This window comes from Entelurus aequoreus, linkage group LG03 (genome assembly GCF_033978785.1).
Source record: "Entelurus aequoreus isolate RoL-2023_Sb linkage group LG03, RoL_Eaeq_v1.1, whole genome shotgun sequence".
NCBI lineage: Eukaryota > Metazoa > Chordata > Actinopteri > Syngnathiformes > Syngnathidae > Entelurus > Entelurus aequoreus.
Window position 1 is genome coordinate 66,554,976 of NC_084733.1, and position 19,273 is coordinate 66,574,248.

Here is a 19,273-nt window from a genome sequence, read left to right on the forward strand (position 1 = left end):
GTGCACCACCTGTACTGCAAACACCCGGTACACCCGCCAGTCACTCTTGGATATCGGGAACTCGCACCAGATATCTGTTTCGAGCGACTTTCACCACGAGCACAACATCCCAGACGACATAGCAAGAGCACCGGGCTCTCCGTGGTTTGTTGTCGGGTCTGGGAGACGGCGCAGACGGAGGAGGGAGAGGAAGCAGAAGCGTGGCCGCAGGTCCGGCGTCTTGCTCAGGCTTAGGAAACAACCCCACAAGCCACCTCTACCGAGCCTGTTTCTCTCCAATGCCAGATCCCTCGTGCAGAAGATGGACGACCTGGAGTTACAACTCGCTGGAAACCGCTATGTTCGGGACTGTTGTGCTATGATTATCACCGAAACCTGGCTTCACCCGGAAATACCCGATGCTAGCATGCAGCTAGCCGGCCGCACTCTGCTCCGCCGGGACAGAACTAAGGACTCCGGTAAGAGCAGAGGAGGGGGGCTCTGTATTTACGTGCATGAGAACTGGTGCAACAACGGGACAATCATTGAACAGCACTGTTGCCCGGACGTGGAGTACATGTCTGTTAGATGTCGGCCTTTTTTTCTCCAGAGAGAGCTGTCTGTTGTTATCATCACGGCTGTGTATATTCCACCGGACGCCAAAGTAAACACAGCGCTCTCTCTTCTGCTGAACACCGTCAACGAACAGCAGCGGGCCCACCCCGATGGTGTTCATATCATAGCAGGGGATTTTAATAAGGCCAATCTAATGACTGTAATCCCTAAGTTCTACCAGCACGTGAAGTGTTCTACAAGGGGCAAGAACACCCTTGACCACGTGTATACCAACGTGAAGCACTCGTACAGAGCTACACCCCTCCCCCAGCTTGGACAGTCAGACCATCTTTCCCTCCTGCTCTCTCCTACCTACACCCCCATCAGACGCCAGGCCAGGCCCATCACAAAGACTGTTATGACCTGGCCTGACGATGCACTCCCCAAACTTCAGGACTGCTTCCAACACACGAATTGGGACCTCTTCCAACAACAGGAGCTGGAGACAGCCACAGGAACAGTGCTGGACTACATACAGTTCTGCATCGGGAATGTGACTGTGGAAAAAAACATCCGGGTTTACCCCAACAAGAAACCCTGGATGACCAGCCAGGTCCGCACACTCCTCAGGGCCCGCGACGCAGCCTTCAGGTCAGGGGACAGGGCACTGTACAGTGCTGCTAGAGCCGACCTGAAGAGAGGGATTAAAAAAGCAAAGGCGGACCACAGGAGGTGCATAGAGTCCCATCTGTCCAGCAATAACTCACGGGAGGTGTGGCGGGGCATTCATGACATCACGAACTACAGAGGCTGCAATGTGACAACTGCGGATCAGAGTGCGACACTGGCAGAGGAGCTTAACTGTTTCTTTGCCCGTTTCGATACCCCCCAGCGACACTCATCTGCTCCAGCCCTGCCCCCGCCCCCACCAGGCTCCGGCACCACTCCACTCACTGTACAGGAGCACAGTGTCAGACGAGTGCTCCTGGCTGTGAAACCCAGGAAGCCTTCCGGACCAGACGGAGTACCTGGAAAGGTGCTCAGGGCGTGCGCCCACCAGCTCGCTCCCCCCCTCACCAGGATCTTCAACCTCTCCCTGGCTCAGGCAGTCATCCCATCCTGCCTGAAGTCATCTACAATAATCCCGGTGCCGAAGAAGTCTCCCATCACCAGCCTGAATGATTACCGACCAGTGGCCCTCACTCCGGTAATCATGAAGTGCTTCGAGAGACTGGTTCTCCAGCACATCAAGGACCATATCCCTCCAGACTTTGACCCCCACCAGTTCGCATACCGGGCGAACAGATCTACAGAGGACGCCATCGCTGTTGCTCTCCACTCTGCTCTGAACCACCTGGAGCAGCAGCAGAGCTACGTCCGGATGGTCTTTGTGGATTATAGTTCTGCCTTCAATACAATAATCCCGGACAGACTCTGCAATAAATTGGACACTCTTGGCCTCCCCCCTCTCACAAACGCCTGGATAAGGGACTTCCTAACGGACCGACCCCAGAATGTGAGACTTGGCCCCCACCTCTCATCCACCCGCACGCTGAGCATCGGCTCCCCACAGGGCTGTGTGCTGAGCCCCCTCCTCTACTGCCTCTACACCCATGACTGCAGTCCAGCCCACAGTGACAACCTTATCGTCAAGTTTGCTGACGATACCACAGTGGTCGGGCTCATCTCCAGGGGTGACGAGGCTGCCTACAGGGAGGAGGTCCTGAAGCTGACGGCCTGGTCTTCGGAGAACAACCTCGCTCTCAACACCAGCAAGACCAGAGAGATCATTGTCGACTTCAGGAGGAGCAGCACCGACCCTGCCCCCCTCTACATCAACGGCGAGCGTGTGGAGGGGGTCCACTCCTTCAGGTACCTTGGAGTCCACATCTCCAACGACTTTTCCTGGACAGTCAACACCACAGCAATCATCAAGAAGGCTCAGCAGCGGCTACACTTCCTGAGAGTCCTCGGGAAGTACAACCTGAAGCCTGACCTGCTGCTGACCTTCTACCGCTCGTCCATCGAGAGCCTGCTGACCTACTGTATTACAGTATGGTACGGCAGCTGCACTGCAGCAGACAGGGAGAGGCTGCAAAGAGTGGTCAAGACGGCTCAAAAGATCATCGGCCGCCCTCTCCCCTCTCTGATGGACATCTACACCTCCCGCTGCCTCAACAGAGCCAGTGCCATCATCAAGGACAGCACCCACCCTGGCTCTGACCTGTTCCACCTGCTGCCCTCTGGGAAGCGCTACAGGTGCATTAAAACCAGGACGAACAGGCTAAAAAACAGCTTCTTCCCCAGGGCCATAACCACCCTGAACAGACTTCCCCATTGACCCTCATAACTGCCTACTCTTCGGTGCAATAACCCATTCCACCAACCACCCTGTTTCATGTAGATATTCATGTACATTTTCATTTCACCCTCTGTATAGAGTGTACACTTGTTTTATCGCACTGTATGGAATGGCCTCAATCTCGTTACCCTGCGTAATGACAATAAAGCTGATTCTGATTCTGATTCTAATAAATATAACTCGTTTGAGGTGCTCACTATGAGGTTTGTCACACCGCTACCTCTCGACCTGGCTGTTATCTACCGCCCCCCTGGGCCCTATTCGGACTTCATCAGTGAATTCTCAGAGTTTGTTGCTGATCTAGTGACGCACGCCGATAATATAATCATAATGGGGGACTTTAATATCCATATGAATACCCCATCGAACCCTCCATGCGTGGCGCTCCAGACTATAATTGATAGCTGTGGTCTTACACAAATAATAAATGAACCCACGCATCGCAACGGTAATACGATAGATCTAGTGCTTGTCAGGGGTGTCACCACCTTTAAAGTTACGATACTCCCGTACACTAAAGTAATGTCCGATCATTACCTTATAAAATTCGAAGTTCTGACTCATTGTCAACAAACTAATAATAATAATAATAACTACTATAGCAGCCGCAACATTAATGCTGCCACAACGACGACTCTTACTGACCTACTGCCTTCGGTAATGGCACCATTCCCAAATTATGTGGGCTCTATTGATAACCTCACTAACAACTTTAACGACGCCCTGCGCGACACCATTGATAGTGTAGCACCGCTAAAGCTAAAAAGGGCCCCTAAATGGTGTACCCCATGGTTTACAGAAGAAACTAAAGCCCAGAAATTATCATGTAGAAAGCTGGAACGCAAATGGCGTGCGACTAAACTTCAGGTTTTCCATCAAGCATGGTGTGATAGTTTAATAACTTATAAACGCATGCTTACCTCAGCTAAAGCTAAATATTACTCAAATCTCATCCACCTCAACAAAAATGATCCTAAATTTTTGTTTAGTACAGTAGCATCGCTAACCCAACAAGGGACTCCTCCCAGTAGCTCCACCCACTCAGCAGATGACTTTATGAATTTCTTTAATAAGAAAATTGAAGTCATTAGAAAAGAGATTAAAGACATTGCATCTCAGCTACAACTGGGTTCTATTAACACAAATACGACTGTATATACGACGGACACTGCCCTCCAAAATAGTTTCTCTCTCTTTGATGAAATAACATTGGAGGAATTGTTAAAATGTGTAAATGGGATAAAACAAACAAAATGTTTACTTGACCCAATTCCTGGGAAACTTATCAAGGAGCTTTTTGTATTATTAGGTCCATCAGTGTTAAATATTATAAACTTATCACTTTCCTCTGGCACTGTTCCCCTAGCATTAAAAAAAGCGGTTATTCATCCTCTACTCAAAAGACCTAACCTCGATCCTGATCTCTTGGTAAACTACCCACCTTCCGTTTATCTTGAAAATCCTCAAAAAAATTGTCGCACAGCAGCTAAATGAACACTTAGCGTCTAACAATCTCTGTGAACCTTTTCAATCCGGTTTCAGGGCAAATCACTCTACGGAGACAGCCCTCGCAAAAATGACTAATGATCTATTGCTAACGATGGATTCTGATGCGTCATCTATGTTGCTGCTTCTTGATCTTAGCGCCGCTTTCGATACTGTTGATCATAATATTTTATTAGAGCGTATCAAAACGCGTATTGGGATGTCAGACTTAGCCTTGTCTTGGTTTAACTCTTATCTTACTGACAGGATGCAGTGCGTCTCCCATAACAATGTGACCTCGGACTATGTTAAGGTAACGTGCGGAGTTCCCCAGGGTTCGGTTCTTGGCCCTGCACTCTTTAGTATTTACATGCTGCCGCTAGGTGACATCATACGCAAATACGGTGTTAGCTTTCACTGTTATGCTGATGACACCCAACTCTACATGCCCCTAAAGCTGACCAACATGCCGGATTGTAGTCAGCTGGAGGCGTGTCTTAATGAAATTAAACAATGGATGTCCGCTAACTTTTTGCAACTCAACGCTAAGAAAACGGAAATGCTGATTATCGGTCCTGCTAGACACCGACATCTATTTAATAATACCACCTTAACATTTGACAACCAAACAATTAAACAAGGCGACTCGGTAAAGAATCTGGGTATTATCTTCGACCCAACTCTCTCGTTTGAGTCATACATTAAGAGTGTTACTAAAACGGCCTTCTTTCATCTCCGTAATATCGCTAAAATTCTTTCCATTTTGTCCACAAACGATGCTGAGATCATTATCCATGCGTTCGTTACATCTCGTCTCGATTACTGTAACGTTTTATTTTCGGGCCTCCCTATGTCTAGCATTAAAAGATTACAGTTGGTAGACTTTTGACAAAAACAAGAAAGTTTGATCATATTACGCCTATACTGGCTCACATGCACTGGCTTCCTGTGCACCTAAGATGCGACTTTAAGGTTTTACTACTTACGTATAAAATACTACACGGTCAAGCTCCTGCCTATCTTGCCGATTGTATTGTACCATATGTCCCGGCAAGAAATCTGCGTTCAAAGAACTCCGGCTTATTAGTGATTCCCAGTCTCATCTTAAAACTCATTTGTATACTCTAGCCTTTAAATAGACTCCCTTTTTAGACCAGTTGATCTGCCGTTTCTTTTCTTTTCTTCTCTACTCTGCTCCCAACCCGGGGTGGCTAGCCTGTGCATCGGATGGGGACATCTCTACGCTGCTGACCCGTCTCCGCTCGGGATGGTTCCTGCTGGCCCCACTATGGACTGGACTTTCGCTGATGTGTTGGACTTTCACAATATTATGTCAGACCCACTCGACATCCATTGCTTTCGGTCTCCCCTAGAGGGGGGGGGGGGGGGGTTACCCACATATGCGGTCCTCTCCAAGGTTTCTCATAGTCATTCACATTGACGTCCCACTGAGGTGAGTTTTCCTTGCCCGTATGTGGGCTCTGTACCGAGGATGTCTTTGTGGCTTGTACAGCCCTTTGAGACACTTGTGATTTAGGGCTATATAAATAAACATTGATTGATTGATTGATGATTATTTCAGCAAGACAATGCCAAGCCACGTGTTACATCAACGTGGCTTCATAGTAAAAGAGTGCGTGTACTAGACTGGCCTGCCTGTAGTCCAGACCTGTCTCCCATTGAAAATGTGTGGCGCATTATGAAGCCTAAAATACCACAATGGAGATCCCCGGACTGTTGAACAACTTAAGCTGTACATCAAGCAAGAATGGGAAAGAATTCCACCTGAGAAGTTTAAAAAATGTGTCTCCTCAGTTCCCAAATGTTTACTGAGTGTTGTTAAAAGGAAAGGCCATGTAACACAGTGGTGAACATGCCCTTTCCCAACTACTTTGGCACGTGTTGCAGCCATGAAATTCTAAGTTAATTATTATTTGCAAAAAAAAGAAAAGTTTATGAGTTTGAACATCAAATATCTTGTCTTTGTAGTCTATTCAATTGAATATGGGTTGAAAAGGATTTGCAAATCATTGTATTCCGTCTATATTTACATCTAACACAATTTCCCAACTCATATGGAAACGGGGTTTGTTTAAAAATGTCAACAAATGTCAACAAAAACAACCCTCATATGTTTTACTAAGCTATAGAAATGTCAACAAATGATGTCAACAAAAGAAAACAAACATGTTTACTATACTATACAAATGTCAACAAATGATGTCAACAAAAACAAACAAACATATGATTACTATACTATAGAAATGTCAACAAATGATGTCAACAAATAAAACAGTTTTTGCTATACTATTAAAATGTCAACAAATGAGGTCAACAAAAGAAAACAACCATTGTATGTTTACTAAACTATAGAAATGTCAACAAAAGAAAACAAACATCATATGTTTACTAAACTATGGAAATGTCAACAAAAGAAAACAAACATATGTTCACTATACTATAAAAATGTCATCAAATGTCAACAAAAGAAAACAACCATCGTATGTTTACTTAACTATAGAAATATCAACAAGTGATGTCAACAAAAGAAAACTGTTTACTATACTATAGAAATGTCAACAAATGATGTCGGCAAAATAAAACAACCATATTTTTACTAAACCACAGAAATATCAACAAATGTCAACAAAAGAAAACAACCATCATGTGTACTAAACCATAGAAATGTCAACAAATGATGTCAACAAAAGAAAAAAAACATGTTCACTATACTATAAAAATGTCAACAAATGATGTCAACAAAAACAAACATATGATTACTATACTATAGAAATGTCAACAAATGATGTCAACAAAATAAAACTGTTTACTATACTATAAAATGTAAACAAATGAGGTCAACAAAAGAAAACAACCATTGTATGTTTACTAAACTATACAAATGTCAACAAAAGAACAAAAACATATGTTTACTAAACTATGGAAATGTCAACAAAAGAAAACAAACATATGTTCACTATACTATAAAAATGTCATCAAATGTCAACAAAAGAAAACAACCATCGTATGTTTACTAAACTATAGAAATGTCAACAAAAGAAAATAAACATATGTTCCCTATACTATATACATGTCAACAAATGATGTCAACAAAAGAAAACAACCATCATATGTTTTACTAGACTATAGAAATATCAACAAGTGATGTCAACAAAAGAAAACGGTTTACTATACTATAAAAATGTCAACAAATGTCAACAAAAAACAACCATCATATGTTTACTAAACTATAGAAATGTCAACAAAAGAAAATAAACATATGTTCCCTATACTATATACATGTCAACAAATGATGTCAACAAAAGAAAACAACCATCATATGTTTTACTAAACTATAGAAATGTCAACAAATTATGTCAACAAAAGAAAACAAACATGTTTACTATACTATACAAATGTCAGCAAATTATGTCAACAAAAGAAAACCACCATCGTATGTTTACTAAACTATAGAAATGTCAACAAAAGAAAACAACCATTGTTTGTTTACTAAACTATAGAAATATCAATATCACTATATCACTATATCAAATATCACTATACTATAGAAATGTGAACAAATTATGTCAACAAAAGAAAACAAGCATATGTTTGCTATACTATAGAAATGTCAACAAATGATGTCAACACAAGAAAATAAGCATATTGTTTGTTATACTATAGAAATGTCAACAAAAGATGTCAACAACAAAAAACAACCATGATATGTATACTATACTGTAAAAATGTCAACAAATGATGTCAACAAAAGAAAACAACCATCATATGTATACTATACTATAGACATGTCAACTAAAGAAAACACACATCATATGTATACTATACTATAGAAATGTCAACAAATGATGTCAACAAAAGAAAACAACCATTATATGCATACTATACTATATAAATGTCAACAAAAGAAAACAACCGTCATATGTATACTATACTATAGACATGTCAACGAAAGAAAACAAACATATTATGTATACTATACTATAGACATGTCAATAAATGATGTCAACATAAGAAAACTGTGTTTACTATACTATAAACATGTCAACAAATGAAAAAAAACATATGTTTACTATACTATAAAAATGTCAACAATTGATGTCAACAAAATAAAATAAACATGTTTACTATACAATGGAAATGTCAACAAATTATGTCAACAAAAGAAACCAAACATATGTTCACTATACTATAGAAATGTCAACAAATAATGTAAACAAAAGAAAAAAAACATGTTTACTATACTATAGAAATGTCAACAATTGATGTCAACAACAAAAGTTTGTTTTTGTTGGTTTAGGTGTGACTTTGACTTGATCACCGTGGAAGATTGTGACCTGGTAAGTGGAATATTTATGTTATAAAGAAACATATTTATGTTTATGTTAGGAAGAAACATGTTTGTTTATGTTAGAAAGAAACATGTTTGTTAGAAAGAAACATGTTTATGTTAGAAAGAAACATGTTTGTTTGTTAGAAAGAAACATGTTTATGTTAGAAAGAAACATGTTTATGTTTATGTGAGAAAAAACATTTGTATGTTAAATAGAAACATGTTTGTTAGAAAGAAACATTTTTATGTTAGAAACATGATTGTTTGTTAACAAGAAACATGTTTATGTTAGAAAGAAACATGTTTGTTAGAGAGAAACATGTTTATGTTAAAATGAAACATGTTTATGCTTGAAAGAAACATGTTTATTTTAGAAACATATTTATGTTAGAAAGAAACATGTTTATGTTAGAAAGAAACATGTTTGTTTGAAAGAAACATGTTTATGTTAGAAAGAAACATTTTTATGTTAGAAACATGTTTATGTTAAAAAGAAACATGTTTATGTTAGAAAGAAACAGGTTTATGTAAAAAAGAAACATGTTTATGTTAGAAAGAGACATGTTTATGTTAGAAAGAAACATGTTTGTTAGAGAGAAACATGTTTATGTTAAAATGAAACATGTTTATGCTTGAAAGAAACATGTTTATTTTAGAAACATATTTATGTTAGAAAGAAACATGTTTATGTTAGAAAGAAACATGTTTGTTTGAAAGAAACATGTTTATGTTAGAAAGAAACATTTTTATGTTAGAAACATGTTTATGTTAAAAAGAAACATGTTTATGTTAGAAAGAAACATGTTTATGTAAAAAAGAAACATGTTTATGTTAGAAAGAGACATGTTTATGTTAGAAAGAAACATGACTGTTAGAAAGAAACATGTTTATGTTAGAAGAAACACGTTTGTTAAAGAGAAACATGTTTGTTAAAAAGAAAAATGTTTATGCTTGAAAGAAACATGTTCATGTTAGAAACATTTTTATGTTAGAAAGAAACATGTTTGTTAGAGAGAAACATGTTTATGTTAAAAAGAAACATGTTTATGCTTGAAAGAATCATGTTTGTTAGAAACATGTTTATGTTAGAAAGAAACATGTTTATGTTTGTTAAAAGGAAACATGTTTATGTTTATTTTAGAAAGAAACATGTTTATTTTAGAAAGAAAAATGTTTGTTAGAAAGAAACATGTTTATGTTAGAAATAAACATGTTTGTGTTAGAAAGAAACATGTTTATGTTTGTTAGAAGGAAACATGTTATGTTAGAAAAACATGTTTATGTTGAAAATAAACATGTTTATGTTAAAAAGAAACATGTTCATATTACAAAGAAACATGTTTATGTTACAAAGAAACATGTTTATGTTACAAAGAAACCTGTTTATGTTTGAAAGAAACATATTTGTTTATGTTTGAAATAATCATATTTGTTTATGTTTGAGAGAAACATGTTTATGTTTGGAAGTAACATGTTTATGTTTGAAATAATGTTTATGTTTGAAAGAAACATGTTTATGTTTGAAAGAAACATGTTTGTTTGAAAGAAACATGTTTGTTTGGAAGAAACATGTTTATGTTTGAAATAATGTTTATGTTTGAATACAAGTTTGTTAATGTTTGAAAGAATGTTTTTGTTTGAAAGAATGTTTGTTTTTGTTTGAAATAATGTTTGAAAGAATGTTTATCTTTGAAATAATGTTTATGTTTGAAATAACGTTTGTTTAAAATAATGTTTGTTTGAACGAATGTTTATGTTTGACATCATGTTTATGTTTAAAATGTTTGTTTGAAATAATGTTTATGTTTAAAATGTTTGAAATAATGTTTGTTTGACATAATGTTTTTTTTGAAAGAATGTTTGTTTGAAATAACATTTATGTTTGAAAGAATGTTTGTTTGAAATAATTGTATGTTTGAAAGAATGTTTATGTTTGAAATAATTTTATGTTTGAAATAATGTTTGAAATAATGTTTGTTTAAAAGAATGTTTATGTTTGAAGTAGTTTGTTTGAAAGAATGTTGATGTTTGAAAGAATGTTAATGTTTAAAAATAATGTATGTTTGAAATAATTTGTGTCAGAAAGAATGTCTATGTTTGAAAGAATGTTTGTTTGAAAGAATGTTTCTGTTTGAAAGAATGTTTGTTTGAAAGAATGTTTGAAAACATGTTTGTTTGAAACAATGTTTCTGTTTGAAACAATGTTTCTGTTTGAAAGAATGTTTGTTTGAAAGAATGTTAATGTTTTAAAGAATGTTAATGTTTATGTTTGAAATAATGTTTGTTTAAAAGAATGTTTGTTTGAAAGAATGTTTCTGTTTGAAAGAATGTTAATGTTTCTGTTTGAAAGAATGTTAATGTTTATGTTCGAAAGAATGTTTATTCCAAATAATGTTTCTTTTAAATAATTTTATGGTTGAAAGTAGAGATGTCCGATAATATCGGCCGATATATGCGTTAAAATGTAATATCGGAAATTATCGGTATCGGTTTTTTTATTATCGTTTTTTTTTTTTTTTTTTTTTTAATCAAATCAACATAAAAAACACAAGATACACTTACAATTAGTGCACGAACCCAAAAAACCTCCCTCCCCCATTTACACTCATTCACACAAAAGGGTTGTTTCTTTCTGTTATTAATATTCTGGTTCCTACATTATATATCAATATATATCAATACAGTCTGCAAGGGATACAGTCCGTAAGCACACATGATTGTGTGTGCTGCTGGTCCACTAATAGTACTAACCTTTAACAGTTAATTTTACTAATTTTCATTCATTACTAGTTTCTATGTAACTGTTTTTATATTGTTGTACTTTCTTTTTTATTAAAGAAAATGTTTTTAATTTATTTATCTTAATAATAAATAAACATTGATTGATTTACTAATTTTTTTAAAAAGTACCTTATCTTCACCATACCTGGTTGTCCAAATTAGGCATAATAATGTGTTTATTCCATGACTGCATATATCGGTTGATATCGGTATCGGTTGATATCGGTATCGGTAATTAAAGAGTTGGACAATATCGGAAAATCGGATATCGGCAAAAAGCCATTATCGGACATCCCTAGTTGAAAGAATGTTTATGTTTGAAATTATGTTGTTTGAAAGAATGTTTGTTTGAAATAATGTTTGTTTGAAAGAATGTTTATGTTTGAAATAATGTTTGTTTATGTTTGAAACAATGTTTCTGTTTGAAAGAATGTTTGTTTATGTTTAAAAGAATGTTTATGTTCAAAAGAATGTTAATGTTTTAAAACAATGTTTGTTTGTTTAAAATAATGTTATTCTTTGAAATAATGTTTATGTTTAAAATAATTTTAATGTTTGAAAGTATGTTTGTTTGAAAGAATGTTTGAAAGAATGTTTGTTTAAAATGTTTGTTTATGTTTGAAATAATGTTTGTTTATGTTTGAAACAATGTTTCTGTTTGAAATAATGTTTGTTTGAAAGAATGTTAATGTTTTAAAGAATGTTAATGTTTATGTTTGAAATATTTTTTGTTTAAAAGAATGTTTGTTTTAAAGAATGTTAATGTTTATGTTTGAAATATTTTTTGTTTAAAAGAATGTTTGTTTGAAAGAATGTTTCTGTTTGAAAGAATGTTAATGTTTCTGTTTGAAAGAATGTTAATGTTTATGTTCGAAAGAATGTTTATTCCAAATAATGTGTCTTTTAAATAATTTTATGGTTGAAAGAATGTTTATGGTTGAAATAATGTTGTTTGAAAGAATGTTTGTTTGAAAGAATGTTTGTTTGAAATGTTTGTTTATGTTTGAAATAATGTTTCTTTATGTTTGAAACAATGTTTCTTTATGTTTGAAACAATGTTTCTGTTTGAAAGAATGTTTGTATATGTTTAAAATAATGTTTATGTTTAAAAGAATGTTCATGTTTGAAAGAATGTTTGTTTGTTTAAAATAATGTTATTCTTTGAAAGAATGTTTATGTTTAAAATAATTTTAATGTTTGAAAGTATGTTTGTTGAAATAATGTTTGAAAGAATGTTTGTTTAAAATGTTTGTTTATTTTTGAAATAATGTTTGTTTATGTTTGAAACAATGTTTCTGTTTCAAAGAAAGTTTGTTTATGTTTAAAAGAATGTTTATGTTTAAAAGAATGTTTATGTTTAAAAGAATGTTAATGTTTGAAAGAATGTTTGTTTGTTTAAAATAATGTTATTCTTTGAAAGAATGTTTATGTTTAAAATAATTTGAATGTTTGAAAGTATGTTTGTTTGAAATAATGTTTGTTTAAAAGAATGTTTGTTTGAAAAACTGTTAATTTGAAAGAATATTTATGTTTGAAATATTTTTTACGTTTGAAAGAATGTTTATTTTTAAAATAATGTTAATGTTTATATTTTTAAGAATGTTTATGTTTGAAAGAATGTTTGTTTGAAATAATGTCTGTTTGAAAGAATGTTTATGTTGGAAAGAATGTTTGTTTGAAAGAATGTTTGTGTATGAAATACATTTGTGTTTGAAAGAATGTTGTTTGAAAGAATGTTGATGTTTTTGTTTAAACCAATGTTTGTTTTAATGAATGTTTATTTTAGAATTTTTTTAAATGTTTATGTTTGAAAGAAGGTTAATGTTTATGTTTGAAAGAATTATAATATATGAAATAATGTTTATATTTGAAGGAATGTTTATGTTTGAAAGGATTTTTATGTTTAAAATAATGTTTATGTTTGAAAGAATGTTAATGTTTATGTATGAATTATTTTTTATGTTTGAAAGAATGTTAACATTTGAAAGAATGTTAATGTTTATGTATGAAAAAATGTTTGTTTGAAAGAATGTTAATGTTTATGTTTGAAAGAATGTGTGTTTGAAAGAATGTTTGTTTGAAAGATTGTTAATGTTTGTTTGAAAGAATGGTAATATTTGTTTGAAATAATGTTTTTTTTAAACAATTTTTGTTTGTTTGAAATAATGTTTGTTTGAAAGAATGTTTACATTTGAGAGCATGTTTATGTTTACATTTGAAAGAATGTTTACGTTTGAAAGAATGTTTAAGTTTGAAATAATGTTTGTTTGAAAGAATGTTTACATTTGAGAGCATGTTTATGTTTACATTTGAAAGAATGTTTAAGTTTGAAATAATGTTTGTGTTTGAAAGAATGTTTACGTTTGAGAGCATGTTTATTTTTGTATGTGAAAGAATGTCAGTGTTGGGTTAGTTACTGAAAACCAGTAACTAGTTACAGTTACTAGTTACTCTATTTCAAAAGTAACTCAGTTACTAACTCAGTTACTTACACCAAAAAGTAATGCGTTACTGTGAAAAGTAACTATTTAGTTACTTCTTTTTTTAAAGCTCCCATTAATGCCCTTTAAGCCTTCATTTCAGTACTGTTATTGCACTGGAGAATAATACAATGTGTTGATCAACTTGACATGCATTTGCATCACTGAACTCTGCTAAGCAATGTGGTCTACATACAACACACAAACAATGTGGTCTACATACAACACACAAAGACAAAGATATGTTTCAAAGGGCCAACTTATTTCAGGCCAGAACAAATTGACAAAACTATTTTAAATAGCTGCAACATAACATACATAAGTAACAAACAGCATAATAACAACATAGCTGTAAACGAAATACGTACTTTAACTTTATTTTTACATACCAAAGCCTAACCAGGCGTTTTTTCTCTCAAGGAATTCTGAAATAAAATCATGTCTGAAGCCCAGAACACTCTACACATTTCCCCAGTTTTAATTTAGAGATAAGGAAATATTGGCTTGGCCCACTAGGACCCCTCTTTATGTTTGTGAACTTTATTTTTTATACATTTAGAGTGATGTGATAATTAAACACTCTAGAAGTCTAGAAATAAAGAGTATATAAGAGAATTGACAGAGTGTGTGTACTATAATTCATAATAACATTGATTTTGATTTAATATTAAGTTTTGGGCAATGACAGTTTGAAAGAAAAAAAACAGCTTTGTTTTATTAGTCAACATTGTAACGTTTTCTAAATTACATTTCACCTTTAAGCTTTTTTATTTCACTTTTGTTATGTTTTTGTTTATTTTAATAGTATTTTTAGAAAGTGCTGTGGGCCTTTAAAACATTAGCTGTGGGCTGCAAATGGCCTCCGGGGCACACTTTTGACACCCCTGCTATAGATTAAAAAAAATTAAATATGATAAATCTATCGATAAAAAGCTGAGCCTGGCGACGCATGCATGTTAACAACTCTCTCGCTCTCTCTGTCTTCGCCCCTCCCTCACCAATGCTGCTGCGCGCACCCCTCCCCTCCCTTCCTCCCTTCCCACACTCAGACACACACACAGCGCGACTCCTCCGTGTGACACAAGACATTCAGAAGAACGACACCGTAGCGCTGCCACAAAACACACTCAGATCTTCTGTTCCAAGCCAATACTACATAAAAAGTAACGTAAAATAACGCAGTAACGCATCATGTATTAACGGTAACTGAGTTACTGAATATAAAAAATAACGCGTTAGATTACTAGTTACCGCCGAAACTAACGGCGTTACAGTAACGCGTTACAAAGTAACGCGTTAGTTAGTCCCAACACTGAAGAATGTTTGTTTGAAATAATGTTTGTTTGAAACAATGTTCATTTGAAAGAATGTTAATGTTTATGTTTGAAATAAAGTTTGTTTGAAATAATGTTTGTTTGTTTGAAATAATGTTTCTTTGATATAATGTTTATGTTTGAAATACTGTTTGTGTTTGAAAATGTTTTTATGTTTGAGAGAATGTTTGTTTATATTTGAAAGAATGTTTGTTTGAAATAATGTTTATGTTTGGAAGAATGTTCATTTGAAAGAATTTTCATTTGAAAGAATGTCAATGTTCATGTTTGAAATACTGTTTGTGTTTGAAAGAACGTTTGTTTGTGAGAATATTTACGTTTGAGAGAATATTCATGTTTAGATTTGAAAGAATGTTTGTTTTAAAGAATGTTTATGTTTAAAATAATGTTAATGTTTGAAATAATGTTTATGTTTGAAAGAATGTTTGTTTGAAAGAATGTTTGTGTATGAAATACATTTGTGCTGAAAGAATGTTGTTTGAAAGAATGTCAAAGTTTTTGTTTAAACCAATGTTTGTTTGAAAGAATGTTTCTTTTAGAATTTTTTTTAATGTTTATGTTTGAAAGAAGGTTAATGTTTATGTTTGAAATAATTATAATGTATGAAATAATGTTTATATTTGAAGGAATGTTTATGTTTGAAAGCATGTTAATGTTTATGTTTGAAAGGATTTTTATGTTTAAAATAATGTTTATATTTGAAGGAATGCTTATGTTTGAAAGAATGTTGATGTTTGTTTGAAAGAATATTTATATTTGAAAGAATGTTTGTTTGAAAGAATGTTTATATTTATATTTCAAAGAATGTTTATGTTTGAAAGAATGCTCATTTGAAAGAATGCTAATGTTTGTTTGAAAAAATGTTTGTTTATACTTGAAATAATGTTTTTTTGAAATAATGTTAGTTTGAAATACTGTTTGTGTTTGAAAGAATGTTTGTTTGAGAGAATGTTTGTTTTTATTTGAAATAATGTTTGTTTGACAGAATGTTAATGTTTATGTTTGAAATAATGTTTGTTTGAAATAATGTTTATGTTTGAAAGAATGTTAATGTTTATTTATGAATTTTTTTATGTTTGAAAGAATGTTAACGTTTGAAAGAATGTTAATGTTTATGTATGAAAAAATGTTTGTTTGAAAGAATGTTAATGTTTATGATTGAAAGAATTTGTGTGTGAAATAATGTTTGTTTGAAAGAATGTTTATGTTTGAAAGATTGTTAATGTTTGTTTGAAAGAATGGTAATGTTTGTGTGAAATAATGTTTTTTTTTAACCAATTTTTGTTTATGTTTGAAATAATGTTTGTGTTTGAAAGAATGTTTACATTTGAGAGCATGTTTATGTTTACATTTGAAAGAATGTTTACGTTGAAAGAATGTTTATGTTTGAAATAATGTTTGTGTTTGAAAGAATGTTTACGTTTGAGAACATGTTTATTTTTATATGTGAAAGAATGTTTATGTTTGAAATAATGTTTGCTTGAAAGAATGTTCATTTGAAAGAATGTTTGTTTATGTTTGAAATACTGTTTGTGTTTGAAAATGTTTTTATGTTTGAGAGAATGTTTATGTTTATATTTGAAAGAATGTTTATGTTTGAAAGAATGTTCATTTGAAAGAATGTTCATTTTCATGATTGAAATACTGTTTGTGTTTGAAAGAATGTTTATGTTTGTGAGAATGTTTATGTTTGAGAGAATGTTTATGTTTATATTTGAAAGAATGTTTGTTTTAAATAATTTTAATGTTTGAAATAATGTTAATGTTTGAAATAATATTTGTTTGAAAGAATGTTTGTTTGAAATACTGTTTGTGTTAGAAATAATATTTATGTTTGAGAGAATGTATACGTTTGTTTGAAATAATGTTTGTTTGAAAGAATGTTTATGTTTGAAAAACTATTAATTTGAAAGAATATTTATGTTTGAAATATTGTTTACGTTTGAAAGAAGGTTTCTTTTTAAAATCATTTTAATGTTTATATTTTTAAGAAAGTTTGGGTTTGAAAGAATGTTTGTTTTAAATAATGTCTGTTTGAAATAATTTTTATGTTTGAAAGAATATTTGTTTGAAAGAATGTTTGTGTATGAAATAAATTTGTGTTTAAAGAATGTTGTTTGAAAGAATGTTAATGTTTTTGTTTAAACTAATGTTTGTTTGAAAGAATGTTTATTTTAGATTTTTTTTAATGTTTGTTTGAAAGAAGGTTAATGTTTATGTTTGAAAAATTATAATGTATGAAATAATGTTTATATTTGAAGGAATGTTTATGTTTGAAAGAATGTTAATGTTTATGTTTGAAAGGATTTTTATGTTTAAAATAATGTTTATGTTTGAAAGAATGTTAATGTTTGTTTGAAATAATGTTTATGTTTGAAAGAATGTTTATGATTGAAATGTTTGTTTGAAAGAATGTCAACGTTTGAAAGAATGTTTGTTTATTTTTTAGATAATGTTTATGTTTGAAATAATGTTTGTTTGAAAGAATGTTTATGTTTGAAAGATTTTTAATGTTTTTTTGAAAGAATGGTAATGTTTATGTTTGAAATAATGTTTGTTTGAAACAATGTTTGTTTATGTTTGAAATAATGGTTGTGTTTGAAAGAATGTTTACATTTGAGAGAATGTTTGTTTATATTTGAAAGAATGTTTACGTTTGAAAGAATGTTTATGTTTGAAATAATGTTTGTGTTTGAAAGAATGTTTACGTTTGAGAGCAGGTTTGTTTATATTTGAAATAATGTTTGTTTGAAAGAATGTTTGTTTGAAAGAATGTTCATTTGAAAGAATGTTAATGTTTATGTTTGAAATAATGTTTGTTTGAAATACTATTTGTGTTTGAAAGAATGTTTATGTTTGAGAGAATGTTTATGTTTATATTTAAAAAAATGTTTATGTTTGGAAGAATGTTTATGTTTGAAAATGTTTTTATGTTTGAAAGAATGTTCATTTGAAAGAATGTTAATGTTCATGTTTGAAATACTGTTTGTGTTTAAAATAATGTTTGTGTTTGTGAGAATGTTTATGTTTATGTTTGAGAGTATGTTTGTTTGAAAGAATGTTTATGTTTGAAAAAATGTTTATGTTTGAAATAATGTTTCTTTGAAATAATGTTTCTTTGAAATACTATTTGTGTTTGAAAGAATGTTTATGTTTGAGAGAATGTTTTTGTTTGTATTTGAAAAAATGTTTATGTTTGAAAGAATGTTTATGTTTGAAAAAATGTTTGTTTAAAAGAATGTTCATTTGAAAGAATGTTAATGTTCATGTTTGAAATACTGTTTGTGTTTGAAAGAATGTTTATGTTTGTGAGAATGTTTAGGTTTATGTTTGAGAGAATGTTTATATTTATATTTGAAAGAATGTTTGTTTTAAAGAATGTTTACATTTGAAATAATGTTAATGTTAATGTTTGAAATAATGTTTGTTTGAACAACCCCTCTGCACGGTGGTAGAGGGGTTAGTGCATCTGCCTCACAATACGAAGGTCCTGAGTTCAATCCCGAGCTCGGGATCTTTCTGTGTGGAGTTGTCTCCTTGACTGCGTGGGTTCCCTCCGGGTACTCCAGCTTCCTCCCACCTCCAAAGACATGCACCTGGAATAGGTTGACTGGCAAAACTAAAAAATTGGCCCTAGTGTGTGAATGTGAGTGTGAATGTTGTCTGTCTATCTGTGTTGGCCCTGTGATGAGGTGGCGACTTGTCCAGGGTGTACCCCGCCTTCCGCCCGAATGCAGCTGAGATAGGCTCCAGCGACCCCCCACGACCCCAAAAAGGGACAAGCGGTAGAAAATGGATGGATGGATGTTTGAAAAAATGTTTGTTTGAAAGAATGTTTTATTTATTTTATTAAAATAAAACAATACAACATTCTTTCAAACAAACATTTGTTCATTTGAAAGAATGTAAATGTTTATGTTTGAGAGAATGTTTATGTTTATATTTG

The 19,273-nt window shown here is 33.0% G+C and overlaps 1 protein-coding gene across 5 annotated transcripts in view; it reads left to right on the top strand.

Annotated features, from left to right (window-relative positions):
- mipol1 (mirror-image polydactyly 1) overlaps positions 1-19,273 on the top strand; it is a 123,261-nt gene that overhangs the window by 71,536 nt on the left and 32,452 nt on the right. For all 5 annotated transcript variants that reach the window (XM_062042516.1, XM_062042515.1, XM_062042514.1 and 2 more), the window contains one exon: positions 8,700-8,739. In XM_062042516.1, coding sequence (XP_061898500.1) covers positions 8,700-8,739 — 40 coding nt within the window. The remainder of the gene's footprint in view (positions 1-8,699; positions 8,740-19,273) is intronic.